We start from the raw sequence: 17,805 nt of genomic DNA on the forward strand, positions 1-17,805 counted from the left end.
CCTTTTGGAATTTTGAATTTATCATCCTTCCTGTACCAGAGACAGCCTTGTTGTGTGCTTAGTGTTTTGACTGGATATTCTGTCTCAGGACAGTCAGCAACTTTCAAAGCAAAGTCAGTGGCTAGCAAAAAAAAAAAAAAAAAAAAAAAAAAAGGGAAGTTACTGCATTTCATAGCCACAACCAGGCCACATCCATAGAGGTCACAGAAGTCATGCGGGGTTAAGCAAATAAAGTTCCCTTCTCAGGTGTCTAGAGCCCTCTGACTGCGTGAGGCCTGCTCTCTTATGGTTATACAAATATAATCTACAAATTTACATCTTAGAGTCCAACTCTCAAACTTATAAATAAAAGAGTATCAAATAAAATGCAGATGAACAGAATTCCCATAATTTTTAATTTACAGAAAGAAGTTAATGTCCAGATGGAATTAAAAAGTGTGTCAGAACCTTAGCAAATTCTTAAATTCTTGGGGAAAGATTTCATTCTCGCTCAGGTGCCTTACCTATGTATTTGTTTTCTTCTGGAAGGTGTAAATCCTGATTTAGCTCAAAGTCACTGGCCCATAAGTCACTCCAGTATTTGTCAATATCTATTAAAAAACATGAAATGCATTTTGTTCAACAGGAAGCTAACGCTATTCTGTTCTCTAGAACAATCACTTCACTAGCTTCTACTCTCTCCGCACACATTTGCAGTATGACAGGAGTTTCTTCGTGTCATCTGGTTCATCACGGCTCTGGCTAAATCCCTTCCTAGAGCTCTCTTGGTGCAGGACTAAAGCAGCCCTGTTTAAAAGTAAATCAAGCCTGCATGCATTAGCAATCCAACTAACCAGCACGCTGTGTCCTTCACTGTTCGCGTTTTTTCCCCTGTTCAGTACTTGAGCAACCGTCAAGAGGAGGGCTCACTGCAATCCCTCCCTCCTAAAATACTGCTGAACCAGGGAGCCGGAATCAACTGACAGTAAACAAAGAACGGTTACACAGTAGGGCAGAGTACCTGAGTAATAACCAGGTCTGTTTAGCACTGAGGATTCATTTACCTACTTTTCTGTGTGGTTGCATTTTGTGTTGTCACCCTTTTAATAGCCCTAGTGCATAAATCGGACGTGTTCTAAGCTTCTGCTGCTGTTTTACCTTCCACGCTGTACTGCGTTCCAAACCACTTCTCTTTTAGATGACACTGGCCCTCGTTGGCAGCAGAGAGCAAAACGAGGTTGGCTCTCTGAGGTGTGAGCTGGTTAAGGGCATCAGCAATGATCTGCAAGTTCAAGACAATGTCTCGGTTCAAATACAACTCTGGCTCTGCCTGACCCCACTAAGAGTTCTTAATCTGAGCACATGAAGAACAAGACATTATAAGCTTAAAAAGAGATTTGCTTTCTGAATAAAGAAAGCGTGATCCAATTAATACAAAAAACGTGCCCCAGTATGCCTACATTTTCCCTACACCAAAACATACAATCAGACTTCAGAGAATATTTACCTCAGGCTTGTATTCAAACAGCAGCTGGTCTCCTGTCAAAAAATCCTCCTTCTGAAACAACTGCATGTTCTCACAAAGGCTTTCCACATAGTCAACTGGATCTGTCTATGAATAAATAAGCAAGCTACTTTTCACATAATCAGGAAACTAGAATACCAACTTTCTGTGCTGAGAAGAGCTTGAGTGCTCAGGTACGTTGAGCACGGGTTGTAAGCTGTGTTTGTTACTCCATTTCTTCCAGTATGTGAAGGCCACTGAAGACACTCAATAGTCCTGATCTGCCATTCTGAAGGCAATTACAGATGCAAGGATTTGAAAAAAACAGCATTTCTATCAGCCTGATGTTCACAGCAGACTGGCAGGTCTTAAGAGTCTGAAAAGACTTGGAGCATCTGGAAAGAATTTAGATTCCTTTTTAAGTTTTACCTATACACCAACAGAAAGCAGTGGATGCCTACCTGTTCCTGGTAGTGAAATTCATTAGCTTCAATCTTCTGGATTTCTTCCCATATTCTGTAAAGGAGGGAGAAAAGGATAAAAATGGATTTCCTCCGTTACTCCACCACATTTATCAAGAAACTGAAAAAAGCAGCCTTCCAGGAAAGGCATCAAGAGTGAGTTTCTCCACAGCGATCTTTTCAAGCACAAAACCTAGATACGAGTCTTACACACATACAACTCCTTCCATCCAAACATCTTCAAGCATTTCTCAAATAGCTGGAAGATCTGGTAACTGCTTTCCAAAGAGGGACAGACATAACCAGAAATTGTCAAAATCTTGTATCAAATTAACATAAAGGCTAACACCAGAACACCACATTCCTGACTTCCGGAGACCTGTCTCAACAGGCACACCTCACTCTCTATTATTATTTATTTAAATCAATGCCAAACTGTACCTTACATTTACACTACTTCAGCTTCATAAAATTAAGAATCAGTTCACAATAAAATCAACCTAAAAGCATGAAGAAGCAAACAAACATTGAACTAACTGGTTTTTAAACTTATATTAAGTTAAACTGATGCATCTTTCCCACCAAAAAGTGCACACACGCTACAAATAAAAGGCTAATGGAGAGGGACGATCTCAGCAATAGACGTGATGGCAAATACTTACCTTTTATCTGGCCCTCTCTTCTGCAACATCTTCAGATACTGAAATACAACATGGGCAACCTGCAGACAGAAAGGAACTGATTAACTTTTCCAGACATTAGGAAAACAGTAAGTAAATCAAGTTGCAATAAACCCTACCTCATAGAAGTGCTTGTAGCCCTCATCAGTCAAAGTCACAGAAATGCTAAAGATGGAGTAAGTCGAGTTCTGTTCAAATCCTGTCTCACCATTTCCTCCATATAATGCAAGAGCCCAAAATCTATGGAAGAGTCAAATGCCCATTAATTACCCATTTCAGCTTTACTTAAGTTTAACTGCAACTAGCATATCATATCTTTACTTCTATGGTTTCCAATTTGTTTGTAGTTCACACAAAGTTTTTCAGCTAAGAGGTGAACCCCAGGACACAGAATTTAAGACAGTCAAAAAGCTAAGCTATCTTTGGGAGAACTCTTAAAAAAATCAGTCACAGATGGCCATGGTCCATGGACCACACGTACACACGTAGATCAGCAATCACTTATTTCTTAGTTGAGACTATTCTCAGTTTCAAAGGATATCACTACAAAATGCTGATATAAAGAAGGCAGACTTGGCTGATGATATATATCTTCAAAAAAACAGAGTTCACCTCTAATTTAATCATAGTAAAGCATTTAATCACTATGCTTGAAAAAATACATACTTTTTCCTAAGAAAAGAAAGAACACTGCCTTTGCCTTCATGTCCCACCAACCAGGAAATATAATGAAGTGGCTTCACTCTAAAACAAACAAACAAACAAACAAACAAACAAACAAAACCAAAAAAGAGGAGGTTAAATGCCAGGAGGTAATACTTATCACAGGAAGAACTCAAATCACAAATGACTACAATATACACTGTTTCTTCATGAGAAGTATTGCATTTACCAATAGCATTAAGATAACAAGTTAAAGATGTGGGAGTTCAGAATATGACAATTGGTATGAGTCAGCGAGGAACGATGTTAAATCAGTTGTGTGCCAGTTCCACTGAATTTATGCAAGAACTGTATCTGCGTAAGCTTAATTCATTTTAAAAACATCCCCCATACCGAATGAAAGTCAACTGTAACACAAATAAGTAAGATTCTTGGTTTGTTGTGAAAGTCAGTAAAATTATTCGCAACATAAACACGGTACAAGGAAAATGCAGCACCAACTTACCTGTAATACTCCTCTTGCGGAGGAAGTGCCCAGGTGATACTCAACGAATGAACTTTTCTGATCGGAACAACTGAATAGGAAAAAAAGGTACTGAATATAAATACATGATCAGCAGTAGATAAGAAATTTTACACGATGCAGAAGAGACAGGTGAAAACTTATTCAGAACCTCTTAGAACTATTCTACAAAGTTCTAAAAAGTTACAGATCCCTGTAAAACACAGAGGAAATACGAACCTCTGTATTCAGAACGTTTAGCCAAATCTGCTTTACTCACCTCTGTAAAGTTTGTGAAACTCTGGTGTGTCAAAAGGCTGAGTCAGATGGCCAAAGCTCGGTTTGGGTAAACCGCTTGAAAGGAAAATTAAAGTGTGGATGTTAGTGGCAAGGATTCAAGGCTGCGCTGAGATAATCACAAGACCATTAGCATCCATAGGGCTGAAGGGACAGAGGTGGTACCCCAGGCAACCAGAAAACGCCTCTTAACAAAGGGTGCAACCCAAGATCCGCCCAGGCCAAACTGGAAGGGAACCTGGCATTCACTTCCACTCTGCCCACACAACAGAGCTTACTGGTAATTACCCAAGATTTAGGTCATCAACTCCTCCCTCTCCTTCTGTCCAAGGCAGTAGCAACACAAGGCTTGCTTTTGTAACAGGGGAAGCCAAACACAGTAACAAGCTTCTTGAGCTGGCCCTAGGTTCAAAGAAGCCTGCAGGACTGCCTAGCAGAGAAGGAGGAACAGAAGGGCAGGGGTGGGGAAAGACAAACGTGGCTCTGTGTGGCATTAGCCTTTCACAAAGTGCGTTCCCACCACAGAAATAAGTATCTTGCAAAAGTAAAAAATGAAAGGGGAAAAAAATGCTCTTTGAATTAAGAAAATTATTGCAGAAATCCCACTTCAGGCAGCACGCTAGAGTGAATTATTAAAAAAAGATCAAGTCCTAATCGGTTGGCACTCTAAAGATGACACTTAAATTCCTCTTCGAGAGACCATCTTACTTTATTTTGCTGCTAACTATTTTTGTCACAAAACAAAGATAAAAAACATAAAATGATCCTCTATGTCTGAATGGTTTTATCATAAAATCAAGGCATTGGCATAGATGAGGCAAACACTAATGCAGGTTAGGGCCACACAGCTTGCTAAATAAGCAGGCTAAATAATTGCTATGCACAAAGTCTTCCTGAAGCAATGAAAGACAGTTTTTAACTTTCCAAGTTGCACTTTTTTTTTTTTTTTCTGGATGAGGATAAACAAATAACACCTCTGGTAAATGACTTTTTTTAAAAATTGTCATTTTGAGTGCTGTACTCAGAGAATTGTACAGTTGTAATGTCACTTTGCATCAGACGTATCTTACTTATTTGGGATCTCAGAAAAGATTTCTGTCACCCACTTTTCCAATGTATCCAGTGTTTCTAATAAGGAGAGAAAAAAAGAAAGCCAGAAATTAATTTCCTGAAAATTTAAGACAGATTATTTATCTTACCTCACCAGTACTTTAAAGAGGCTGCAAGTCAACGTGTTTTAAAACTGGAAAGTTATCAATTATAAACTTCAAAGCTCGTTTGAACCAATTCTTAAAATTCACTAGACTATACCTTTGGACATACCTCTGTTTTTATATATACTTCCAGTATCTCAGGGCTGATACAATTGGTATTTAAAGTTTGGTAGCATCTGGTATGACTGTGAAAAAGAGCTACCAAACTTAGGAATCTGCAAAATCACCAGTACATGCCAGATCCATTCCATCACTCCCAGTCCAGTGCGTATGTAGCAGTTTGCACACCCAAGCGCAATCCTGCAGTGCTAAGAACTCCATCTCCCCACTCTCTTTTCTAAAGACAATGTGTGAAGAACTAGAAGTCTTTTTGTTAAAAATGACCAATTGGAGAAGTGCATATACGCAAGAATTCTGTGTTCAAAAAGTGATGCTGTATGTTAAAAGAAAAATAAAAGAAGGGGAAAAAAAAGAAAAGGAAGGATTCAGGGTATGTTCTGTTTTAACAGAGAGAGAAATACAAAGTTGGCCTGCTGGGCTATCAATTCCCATGCCTTTCTTCCCAGTCACCAGAAGAAAAAGCAAAACAATCTATTGCTATGTAAATGATTATTAAAGAGACAGTCAATGCCCTAAGTCGTATACAGTCTAGACAGAAAATAAAAGGGTTGAGAAGAAAAGAATTACCACCTCCCCTTTACAGAGGGGAACTGCAATCAGTTTTAGACATTCAACAAAACACTTGAGCACAAACCTAACTTGAACGTACTTAGCTATTTATTTTCAGCACAGTCCTCAAGTACATGCTTGACTTCTAAGCAATTTATATCTTTTTACCTCAGCAGAAACTAACCTTGGTTTGAAGTGCTTTGCTGAAACGATACCCAAGGGCATTTGCACAGCATTTTTAGTCTATGGGGAAACAGTCTTAGAACCACTGTTTTCCACAGAGGAATGTGTTTCATTTTAAAGCCTCTCTTGAAAAAGACCCACTGGAGCTCCTAAAGCAACAAGATAACTGGGACAATCCAGTCTCAGTCCCTCCATCATTTTCTGTGCAGTTCACTGTTGACTGCAGGAAAAGCAGCAGCGGTAAGTCATTTAGGCGGTCTGATTCTATGTTCCTACAAGCGTTTGTTTAAAAGCGTACCTTTCAGGCTTCACCCCGCCATGTTAATCTGACACCCATTCATCAGTTTCAGTCAAAAGTTTCTCGAGAAGCGGCAAGATAGCAGTAACACAGCACAATTGCCTAAGCCTCCTTTCACTTGGAAACCAGGCTAAAATCTACATATAAACACCTCCTGCAGGACCGGACAATCCACTGAAAGGGCTTGGGCTACAGCTAAGCTGGAGCCAAAACCACTACTCCAAGGGCAGCAAACAGCTTGCTTTTAAGGAACAGCTGGTGTTACCTTTAGATTGGACAACTAAAGTCATATAGTGAGCAGAGTAATGACGCTGCCAGAAGTCCCTCAGTCTGGTGTAGGTATCAATATTATTCATTTTAGGCTCGTGTTTGAGCGTATCCGCGTTACCTGTAAAAGTAAAAAAGTCTTTAGTTACCTAGATACTGGCTATGTCAAGGCCAGATACACCTGGAATTTCTTTTCCTCCACTGTCAGAGTCTAGGCCTGCACTCCTTATACAAAAAGAGGTCTCATGTATGCACGTATGTGGAATGGAGGAAAGAACAGGAAGTTTTAGTGTCAACTGTCGACAAAGCTGAAAGCGTACCCGCATTCCATTAACAGGAGCTAGGATTTCTGTAGTAAGCACATTAAAAATAATCATTAGGAACTTGGAGTTAAAGGAATGCTAACTGAAATTTAACTTCTTCCAGTTTCTAGCTCCTCTTGTAAAGGGCAGTTGATATTTCTATTGCACGAGAGGACAAAGTGCTTCTGTATATCAGATCACCCATACTGTGTCCCACACAGCTCTGCGTGTGTTGCCAGCTGTTCATGCAACTTTCAAAACAGGTGAGGAAAAAAACATTTAAAGAAGGAGGAAAAATATGATGTGTAGTATATGCCACTATAAACTTCATAGAAATTATCTACATTTCAAAGTTGGCCGTCTGTATTATCCGTCACACTCCGCAATTTATGCCCAGCAGCACAATGAGCATGAGGGAACTAAGGCTCTGTTTGGAATGAATGGCACGGGACAGGAAGGTCAAATTTCCCTTCTGCTCCACTCACGCGGCTGTGAAGATCTACTTCTGCAACCTCAACAACGAAATATTTATTTTGAAAAGCTCCCTTAGATTCAAATCCAGAAACACTTTATCTTTCCGGGGTATTTTAACAGAAAAAACAAGCTTCAGCAAGACAGAGATGACTCAGAGAATGCTGCCTTTACACTAACAAAAAGTTACAATGATTATAAGCGTAAGGCAACTTAGCTTTAACATCAGCAAAAAGCAGCACCGGAACGAAAAGTATCTTAAATGAGGGCAGCTGCTTTTACTCCCAAGTTCTACACTGTAAAATGAAAAAGTGCTCTTGTACATTTGAGCAAGCCTAGTGTTTGCTGTAATAATGCCTCTTATGTTAGTGCATCTTTTAAGTGGTTAAGACTTAAAATATTATCACCACTTTATAGCATTAATGCAGAACTTACCCCAAAAAAATTTCTTCATAGGATGTCCAGGCCTGGCAAGACTCCCAAACAGCATCTCCTTTCTGTTTGCATCAGAGGGTCTTGCTAGCTGGTACTCTGTCAATTTAAAGAATTTGCAGTGTCATGCATCAAAATTTGAGGTCATGTTCCCAGGCAAAACAAGATCGATCACCTTGAAAAGGAGACATACCACACAGGTGCAGCCTGGAATATTTTTGTTTTCATGTACGATGAAGTAGTGAAATAGGATAAGAAATATGACTTGCTAGCAATAATCACAATAAGAAGTCAAGAGAAGAGAAAAACCGTAGCTCATTGCTTAGAAGCAAAGCAAGGCATAAGGAGAGGAAGCATGTAAAGCCCAAATCTGCCCTGTCTGAACACTCTCAAATTCTGTTAAGTTTAATAGGAACACAAGGCCATCAATATTCCACAGTCAGGCCCTGAAGGAAAGGTCAGAGAACAATTACAAATCTGCTTCTCTCTTATATCACATAACACAACTTCTAGCAAAACAATGAAATCAGAAGTTGAAAGCTGAGCAAGAGAGTTTCCAACAACGCAGTTTCACAGTCAGCTTACACTGACCTAAATATGGGTATCCACCAACAAGCAAGAATTCGCCCTCTCCAGCCACATTTTCCTGCTCCTGCCTTTGCTGGTAACAAGAATCATGCAGAGCAGAGCTGAAAACTAATTCTTTTGGCTGGGTCACATTGCGGCCAGTTCACCAAGCTGACACAGTTTACTGGGTGTCAGTACACCAGAAGGAGTGGAACTACATCATGAAAGTAGTATAAAGCAAAGCGAAGGATAGTTTAAGCTGTTGAAGAAACCGTATCTTGAATTACAAAAAGGGTCCCTGCTTATATTATATAAACACTTATTTAAATTCAAAGATCCAATTGCCTAGTTTTCCTTTTCAGTGGAAAAATTAGGAGAAAGAAAAACGTGGAATCTGAATCTGAACCTGTTAGTATATCTGCCAATAGCAGTTTTTTTCTCCAGACTGTCTTTAAAAGTTCACTCTTTTAGGTATTCATTATATATAGTATAATAAGTGAACACTCATTTCTAAGTCAGGTTCAGTTTCCTTCTGTGAAATCAGAATCATGTGAATTCGTAGTTATTACAGTTACTACGGTTAGGGTTAGGAGACAAAAAAGTACCATCACCCCTGCTCTCTGTATTACCCCCGCAGAGGGCTCGAGAGAGAGCACTGGGGCTAGGCTGGAGCTAAAGGCACATTATGGGTCAAAAAGTACTCACATGCTACCTAAATTATACCACGGGTTGCTGTCGAACAACCTAAAATAATTAATTTCTGAATAGAGAAATGAGACGGTAAATTTTCTCAGTGATGGCACTATGTTCGGTGTCTCCCCCCTAAACAGCCGTTGATATCCATGAAATTTAAACAGAAATCTAAGAGTTTAATCCCTCTGTCAAGTTAAGTGAAGGGTTCAAAAGGGGAACCAACAAACAAACAATGTTATCATACAGGTCTCATTTCCTTAAGAGGGGCCAAACAAACAGATAAAGAAACTCTTACCGCTGTCTACAGCCTCGACTTCTCGGTCTATTGCATCCCTGATCATTAGTGGGTGAATAAAGAATTGTGCCCACCTATGAAAGAGAAAAATTCATATGCTTTTCTTCAGTGTCTATTAAAAGCCAGGACAAAAACAAACACACACACACAAACAACCAACAGCTACTATTTTAGTTTATGAAGTTGCTTCACTTATTAAAAATTATGTCATTCTGGACTGTATCGTCTTAAGGAAAGATAAAGTCAGTTCTGTGATAGCTTCAAAAACCAAAGGGCAAGGCCCCCTGTTCCATAACGTGGGAGTGAATTGGTTGGATATGGTAGGATACGATACTAAAGGATGCAGGGTTATCTGCCTTTACATCCTGAGAATGATCATACCAGATCAGATAAGTGATCCATCTAGTCTGGTTCCTGTCTCCAACAGTGGCCAGTATCAGATGCTTCAGAGGAAAAATGCAAGAATCCTCAATTGTTCATTATGAACAACAGGACCATAGGGCAAGTTTCTTCCTAACTCCAGGCAACAAATTGTTGATTTATGCCCTGAAACATAAGTTTTTATATCCATTACAATTTTATTATCTAATACAAATGTGAATGTTGTTTTCCAGATACATGTCTTCTCCTGTACCCATGGAGAACAGAACAACGGAAAGGGACAAGTAGCACTGAATGGAGACTCTGTGTAAGGCTGCCAGAGAATCTAATATTTCTGTTTTGCCTGTGTTAATTTTAATGCTGCACTGGACTTACTGAAACAAAAGGTTAACAGGAACACGTTATCGGCCGAGCTCTACGGCTACAGGATCCGTTAAGCTGAAAGACTATTCTCTTCTACTGATTTGAAATGCAATGCCTTTCAATTTCGTTAGTTCCACAGTTGCTTGAATGATCATCCATTTACCTTCTTCGTATGAGATGCTATTTTATAGAACACCTAATTTCCCTTCCACTAAGTCAGCTCTAGTGACAGACTGCAATATTTTTTGGTTCTACTGTGCTTGCGAATGTCTAAAAGTTGGACTAACCTGTAAATGAAAGCCAAATTTGGCCCAGTAAGGAAGATCTAAGCAATACTTGGTAAAACGTGCACACACCAGTTTCTGGCTTCATCGGAGGAATGCATTTTAATGAAAGTACATTCATAATGGATTCTACTCTCTTCCTGAGATGTTTCACAGCATCAAGCATACGCGGCTGACAGGCCCCCATGAACGAGTAATTTCTTCTCACAGAAAGAAGCTAATCAGACAGGTGTTGTCCGGGTGCAGGCACTGTCCTAATATATCCCAGAGCACAAATGAGCAAGTTAAATACTTCCTGGCACAAGATACCTCCTTCACTGAATAACCTGTGTTGCTAAATGTAATCTTTCGAGGCATACATTGTAACATGAATTCAAGGCTTCCTCTCTACCTCCACCTTGATAGACTAGCTTGAGGAAAGAAACTAAAGGCAGTTATGTCAAAGGATGGATCACTAAGATTCTGGGAGCACTTCCCCTCTGAACAGTTGCCACATTGAATAAACTAGTAACTTTGATGACAGGAGAAATCCTAAGAGCGGTAAAGCAACCAAAAAGCTATGTGCATTAAGCCATTCGGTCCTCACACACAGATTCTACGTAATTACACAGCAGCTGTACAGCCACTAGGTCAAAAAACAGTAAAATATCCACAGAGGAATTGTATTTCCTTGTATTCAGTGTGCTTTGTTATAGTACAAGGATCTATGGGAAGTTCAGCAATGGCATTAATCACCCCAAAATGAAGAACCGAGCAGTCACACTCAACTTCCTGAAACACATGCACATGTTCATTAATAGCTAGCCACCATTTATATGAAGTTACCTATCAAGTGCTTCTTTGAAGTATTTCCTCTGCACATCAAACTGGAAGACTGTCCGCTCGCAGTCGGTGGAAGCATTGTCACTGCCCCCATGTTTCTTCAGGAACGCATCAAACCCATTCTCATCTGGGTACTTCAAACTACCCATAAAAACCACTGGAACAAAAACCAGCAAAATCAGGAAGACGATATAACATTTGTTATTCCTAACTGCAACTGTGACAACCCCTATTCAGCAGGGCGTTAGGAACAAGTGTCCCACAGCTCACATGCACCACCTACCCACTCAACACACTTATCCATACAATATATTTTATATATATATATATATTTTTTTTTTTTTTATTTTATTTTTTTTTAGCCACACATATCATTGAGCTAATACAACATTAGCAAGCTTGGTACTAAAGAAACCACTGGTTCCTGGTAACATTAAGTACATGCTCAACCCCTGAAAGGACTCCCGTCCAGGCAGGACTCCCTAGGAGACAGGGCTCTCCTCCTTTTGCTCAGTCATTCATGCACCCTCCCACCCTTTCACACATGGAGAACCCATGCAAACATGCTCACCACCCAGAGCAGCTCAGCTCACCACAGCAGCTCCAGCCAAGCACTGACACACTGTCCTTGTCCAAACTGACTATGATAGGTCTCAGATCCAAGAATAAAGTGAATTTTAACTTTTGCCATCACTTTTGAATAAGAGGTAAAAGAGCATATATGAGATGCCAAATTCCAGGAAACAGAACCAAGTTTGGAATCAGCAAAGCTAAGAAGCAGCTTGAGGACACGGTTGGACGAACTACTCCATTGGCAATAACGTAAGTTACGTCCTGGTTAACGCCACTTTTACTGCTCGACTAAACAGACCTTTTCAAATGACCTGCGTTATAACACGCTGTATTTTTAAAAAGTAATTTTTAAACATTTCATAGATCACAGCAACATTAGACAAACAGTGGCAGAACTGAAAGCACATCTTCTAGCAGCACATTGTGTAACCTGTGCAATAATTGGTGTAATATGCCCAAACAGACTTAAAATAGCAATGCCTTTTCTAGGCATGACCATCCTTTAAGTCAAGAGTAGTATATTAGGAGATGGCTAGCTGGAAACTTCATGTGGCTTCTGCATCTGCATTACTAATTCATCATCCTTTACTACACGGATAAGAGGTTTACGGCTTCAGGCTGGATATGACTTGCAACTTTACAAAACCAGAGGTACCAAGCTCCCTACCATGCTTATTGGATAACAGAAAAGCGTACATTAATGCACAGCCTGCCAAAGGGTATGAGACACCACCTCTTATACAGAGTTCCTTACTAAGTCAGTATTTTATAAAAACACAAACTTATCTAATTATTCAAAATAAATTCCAGGGTAGCTGAAACGGGAAACCATACTACAACACTACAGAAAACCAAAGCTAGGTGCGCTCATCTTGCATAGAAGTTGGAGAAAATGAAATAGGAGAAGATACATACTATGTTCCAGGAAGTGCGCTAATCCAGGCAGATCTTCAGGATCAGAGAAGCTGCCAACAGCAACGCACAGGGCAGCTGCAGACTACAGAAAACACAACACGCAGTAAAAGCTGCTTCAATAAATACTTCAAGAAGTGCTCCAAGAAAGTGACAGAAGTATGAGACAAATCAGTCAGGAGAGACATACTAAAAAGAAGAGCTAATCTGAATGCCTAATCACAAGGCTTCAGAGCACGAGAAAGCTCTCTGGACAATAATTTTTCACTCTATAGCTTTTAAGTACATACCTGCTTTTCTGTACAACCTCTCTTCCTTGTCTCTTCCTTTTCAGCTAGCTCTTCTAACTCACTGTCATCAGGATCATTGAAATCCTCATTATCTCCATCATTGTCCTCACATTCCTCCTCCTCATCACAGTCCTCCTCATCATAACCTTCTCTGCCATCTTCAATCTCTGCTCCTGAGTCGTCATCCTCATCGCTTTCCTCTTCAGATTCATCATCGTCGTCCTCCTCCTCCGAAGATAATGCAGATGGGGCACCATCCAGGTTATTCAAATCCGAAATTAAAAGTGCACATAAGCCATTTTGCAGTTTGATATACCTGAAAAAAATAATTATTTAAAATGACTATGCTCATTTCCCAAATCTGAATTTTCAGAAAATGCAGGAATTTCTGTATTTTCCACCACAGTTCTGTGCTCTTTAACTGAGATTTCCCAACAAAAATCTGAGATTAGCTAAGACAATGAGTAGCTTTATAGTGGAAAAGTAAAAATACGAATCTGTTTCCAACAAACTCAAGTTCTTTTTGCTGCATCCACACAGCATCGGCCATTATGGAATTACTATCCGTTGCTAGTACAACAATGCATTGCTTTTACAGTTTAATTAAATCACTGCCATGCAGCTATTATAGGCTTCGAATCTATGAAAAAGACCGAACACGCATTGAAGTCACATAGTCAGGGACAGGTAGAGCCCATCCCTCCAAATGAGTTCCAGGCCTAGGGTTACAAGGCAGGAGAGGGATATCTAGGAGTGTGAAAATGCAGTACATTCTTTACATTCTATTTAGGGGTAAATGAATGCTATTTGTTCTCAGTGTAGACATGGAATACGCAATCACCAAGAGTTCTCAGCCAGCAAGCAAATAGGGCCAAATACCAACTTCCACAACAAGCCATTCCTAGAGGCCTCAAAGAGATGTGGAGACAGCCCTAAGAACAGGAAAGAAGCAATTCAATGCTGTAATGGAAGCCCTTCCCCTTAAAAGGTTAGGGATACTGTCTTGTGCCTTTCTTCCTCTTTGTGAAATATTTAGACTATTAGCACCTGATTAGAGAAACCTTTTATACTCAGAATAAGCAAAGTCAAATTTCCAGAGAATATCTCCGCAGCAGAAAGGGCAGCATACAGTAGCCTGTTATGCTTGGCAAGCTCTTGTAAACATGCATTGTGTGGTAGACTTAGGATCTTGATCTTTGCCTTTAAATAGGGCCCAGAGACTCCATTTTACTTTATTTTATTAATGCTTTCCATAGGAATGGGACCAATTTGTCAGGCAAGTATTACAACAGGTATCCTCTGCAACCTTAATAAAATATATGACAGGGCAATGGTTGGGTTGCTATGAAGAAGTAATATATATATGCACACATATGTGTATATATACACACACACACACACACACATTATATATATACACACACACACACACCCCTCTGACCAGTACCATTCCACAAGTTTCCAGAGCAGGGATTGCAAGTATCATTACTTTGATAGCATATGTCTCACAAGTTCCTTGCCAGATTAGAAACGGGCACAGTTGCACTCTGCCAAATTAGCGAGAGCACAGCTTCTGGGAGCTTACACTGGCCATTATGCCAGCTGCAAAGAGAAAGGAATCCTGGCTCAAGAAAATATTTAATCCAACAAAAGAAGTCGTGCAATAGGGACAGGTGGTAGCTGATCCAGCATAAAGTCAGTGGTACAAAACTAACTCACAGCCCCATCCCACCCCCCACCTTCCCCAAGAAGTCTGAGTGAGCACAGCCAGTTATTATCAGATCACAGCTCTGCAGTGAGGCTACTCATTCGATTAGGCAGCAGAAGTTTTAAAGATCAAGCTACCCCATAAGTATCCAAATAAAAGGCATGTTGTGTATTTCCCAAACTCACGGTTCCTGATGTTTCTCACATGTCATCTCACTCATGATTATCATTACAAAATTTCCAGCGTTGCCCACTGATACAAGCCCGTGCTATTTATCAACATTCCAATTCAAAATTGGAAGTCACTGTAAACTTCGCTGCCTCACACAGAGCCGCAGGCCACTTACTATGACTCTGCAGACCACAGATCAGCTTGAAAGAAGTTACTCCGGATATTTCTTTCCCAACTGAATTTCATGGGAAAGCAGTTAGAGGAGAGGGGTAGAGAGGGTATCGTGACAAGAGTTAAGCAGCTCTGCGATACAGAGCACATTACACTTTTTAAACTACTAAGTCTGAGAAAGAAGCTATTTAACAAATGTTTAATGGCTGTGTCAAGTGTATGAATTATGACCATTTATCAGCTGTGGAACAGAGAGCATTTACTCTGGCTCCAAGTGTCAGTGACCAGAAACACCTGTTTCGTGTGCTCCAAGACCACCCAACAGTACAAATCTGATCCAATCAGGTGAAAGCACAATTGCATTTTTTTGTTGAATTAACTATAGTACACAGTGTATAATTTGCAGAGACTACAACTAACTGTAGGAATTAAGATAGTAACTAGATCTGATATCAAATTTCTGGGTCCAAAGTTAATCATCTACACATTGTGAAAGTTTGGAATAGCTAAGTGCGTTTGCTCCAGGTACGTATTTTTCATCACGTAGCTGCAGCTCTTCTGAACACACCACAGGGATCCTAAGAACAGATGCACTGTATGGGCAATGCACAGCGCTTCAGCCTCTGGAGAACTCAAAGCAGGAGCCCCAGACAGCGCAGTCAACATCGCTGCAGTACATTTTCCAACATGTCTTCCTCACCTCTGCAGACAGCTGTCACCTTTAGCTTTTCATGCGAGGAATATTCCCTTCCTAGTGATCAATATGTAGTTGTGGAAGGCAGAGAACAGAACAGCGCTATTCTTCCAGAAAGATTTGCCATAAAGGTGTTTAGCCAGCTGTATCCAGTAGCTCTTGTTTATCCTTGCCACATACCTCTATTATACTAACAGAAGAGATGATTTCAATTTTTCATTACTCATCCTTAGGCTTGTGGGTGTTACATATTATAACAGAAAGACAGCTCCCAGCAGCAAGGCAACATTTGAATTAAGCAGCTATCGAAGGCTATCAGATTTCAGTTAAGGAGACTCTAGAACAATTTAGGTTATACTGAGCAGAGGCACCAACTGACATAGGTGTTCTTTACTTTTTCCACGTTTCAGTCCAATGGAAAAGAACAAGTGCAATCAATACATAGGCATCAATTAGTATACAAAATACAATAAGAAAAATGCAATCACTAAACCTAGAAGCAGATCCCAGTTGCTTTTTAGAAGTAGTGTACTGGCATGATACAAATAAATAAAACGCTTAAAGATACTGTTAAACGTCATGGAAGGCTTACGCAGGATTGTTCTCGCACCAAGTTATTTCCTTATGTCGGTGATAATTATTTAGCAATTAAGTAAACATCGAAATACATATTAATGTGTGGTAAACAGTTACAGAGACGTTTCAATTTCCCAAATTACCAAAAACAAGCAATTCAAACCCATGAAATCCCAGATAAGGAGGAATTTAAAGAAAACACACCTTTTGGGAAAGAAAACTCAGCTAAGGTAACTAATCAGTCTTAGTTCTGACATACAACAATATTATGAACAGAAACAGCTTCGATTATGATCACTTTTGTCCCAAACTCATATTTGAAAATATATTCTGCACAGCCTCTGTCAGCACTTCTCTGTTTTGATAGCCAGCATATTTAAAATATAACATTTTCCATCAAATTATCCTTTCAAGACTGATGCCACCAGAAGGACAACTGTCAATGATCTGCAGTGTACATCACCATGCTTGGACAGGGGAGAAAGTTTGTATGCCTCATTACATCGCTTGCCTTTAAATTTGCTTGGAAGATTTGGAACATAGTTAGCTGACATTGGCATGCTTTACTTTTAGCAACACTAAAATTCTCCTTCCTACTGTCTGGTCTCTGTTTTGTGCAAGGCTTACTTGCCATCCATAGAAACCAATCTGAAAATAAATGATTCTTGGCTTCCAACTGAGAATCTGTTAAGCATGGAGAGCGGGATTTCTAAAAGATTTTGATATTAGTTTACTCCACGCTATAAGCGAACACACTCTCTAATTCGCTACACACTGAGAAGGTTCCTGAGCCCCAAAAAAGATTGCCAGTGACGTTCTTTTCCAAGGACTTCCCAAGCTGCAGTACTGTGCTGCTCCAGGTAGTAAAGGTAGAAGTTTCCTAAGCTGAGAGTGCCTCCATAAAGAACTTCGCAGGGACACAAGCCTCCTGCAAAGCAGCATGAATAAGAACATAAGCAGGACAGGCAAGAAGAAATCAGCAGGACACAGCAAGCAAGTAGGCCAAAAAGGAAGGGAGTAGTTTTTTTTCCCCTAAGCCATCGGGGGCAGTCCTTTTCACACAGCCAGCAGGGAATTTCACTGTCAACCAATGTCATTGCAAATCCAAAATTCAGCTGCAGATTTAGGCTTAGGGAGATTGTCCACAGGCTGCACGGATCAAATATCATGAAGAATAAAGATATAAAAAAAAAATCTAAATAAGGGCTGAATAATCTTCTGCCTAACAGAAAAAGTTATCACAGTATCCCTTTGAGAATGATTGCTCTACACCTTTCAAAGAGCTCAAGCTCGCTGGCTGTTCTTGGAGAAGGCCATAAAGGCTCTGCTGCTCTGGGCTGCGCTTAGGGAAGGCGATACCTCACCACGCTTTCGGCTTTATCA

General features: G+C 40.0%; 1 protein-coding gene across 1 annotated transcript in view; it reads right to left on the reverse strand.

Moving 5' to 3' along the window:
- The window catches only part of NRDC (nardilysin convertase), a 31,426-nt gene that overhangs the window by 12,953 nt on the left and 668 nt on the right, over window positions 1–17,805 (reverse strand). Inside the window, exons 2-18 of the mRNA XM_068953109.1 lie at window positions 13,103–13,418; window positions 12,816–12,897; window positions 11,331–11,484; window positions 9,478–9,551; window positions 7,926–8,021; window positions 6,716–6,838; window positions 5,157–5,214; window positions 4,070–4,143; window positions 3,793–3,862; window positions 3,291–3,368; window positions 2,744–2,864; window positions 2,607–2,665; window positions 1,945–1,999; window positions 1,487–1,591; window positions 1,138–1,261; window positions 504–590; window positions 2–121 (exon numbers count right to left, since the gene is read on the reverse strand). Of these exons, the coding sequence (XP_068809210.1) occupies window positions 2–121; window positions 504–590; window positions 1,138–1,261; window positions 1,487–1,591; window positions 1,945–1,999; window positions 2,607–2,665; window positions 2,744–2,864; window positions 3,291–3,368; window positions 3,793–3,862; window positions 4,070–4,143; window positions 5,157–5,214; window positions 6,716–6,838; window positions 7,926–8,021; window positions 9,478–9,551; window positions 11,331–11,484; window positions 12,816–12,897; window positions 13,103–13,418 (1,796 nt within the window). The remainder of the gene's footprint in view (window position 1; window positions 122–503; window positions 591–1,137; window positions 1,262–1,486; window positions 1,592–1,944; window positions 2,000–2,606; window positions 2,666–2,743; window positions 2,865–3,290; window positions 3,369–3,792; window positions 3,863–4,069; window positions 4,144–5,156; window positions 5,215–6,715; window positions 6,839–7,925; window positions 8,022–9,477; window positions 9,552–11,330; window positions 11,485–12,815; window positions 12,898–13,102; window positions 13,419–17,805) is intronic.

Source organism: Struthio camelus, chromosome 8 (genome assembly GCF_040807025.1).
Source record: "Struthio camelus isolate bStrCam1 chromosome 8, bStrCam1.hap1, whole genome shotgun sequence".
NCBI classification, from domain to species: Eukaryota; Metazoa; Chordata; class Aves; order Struthioniformes; family Struthionidae; genus Struthio; species Struthio camelus.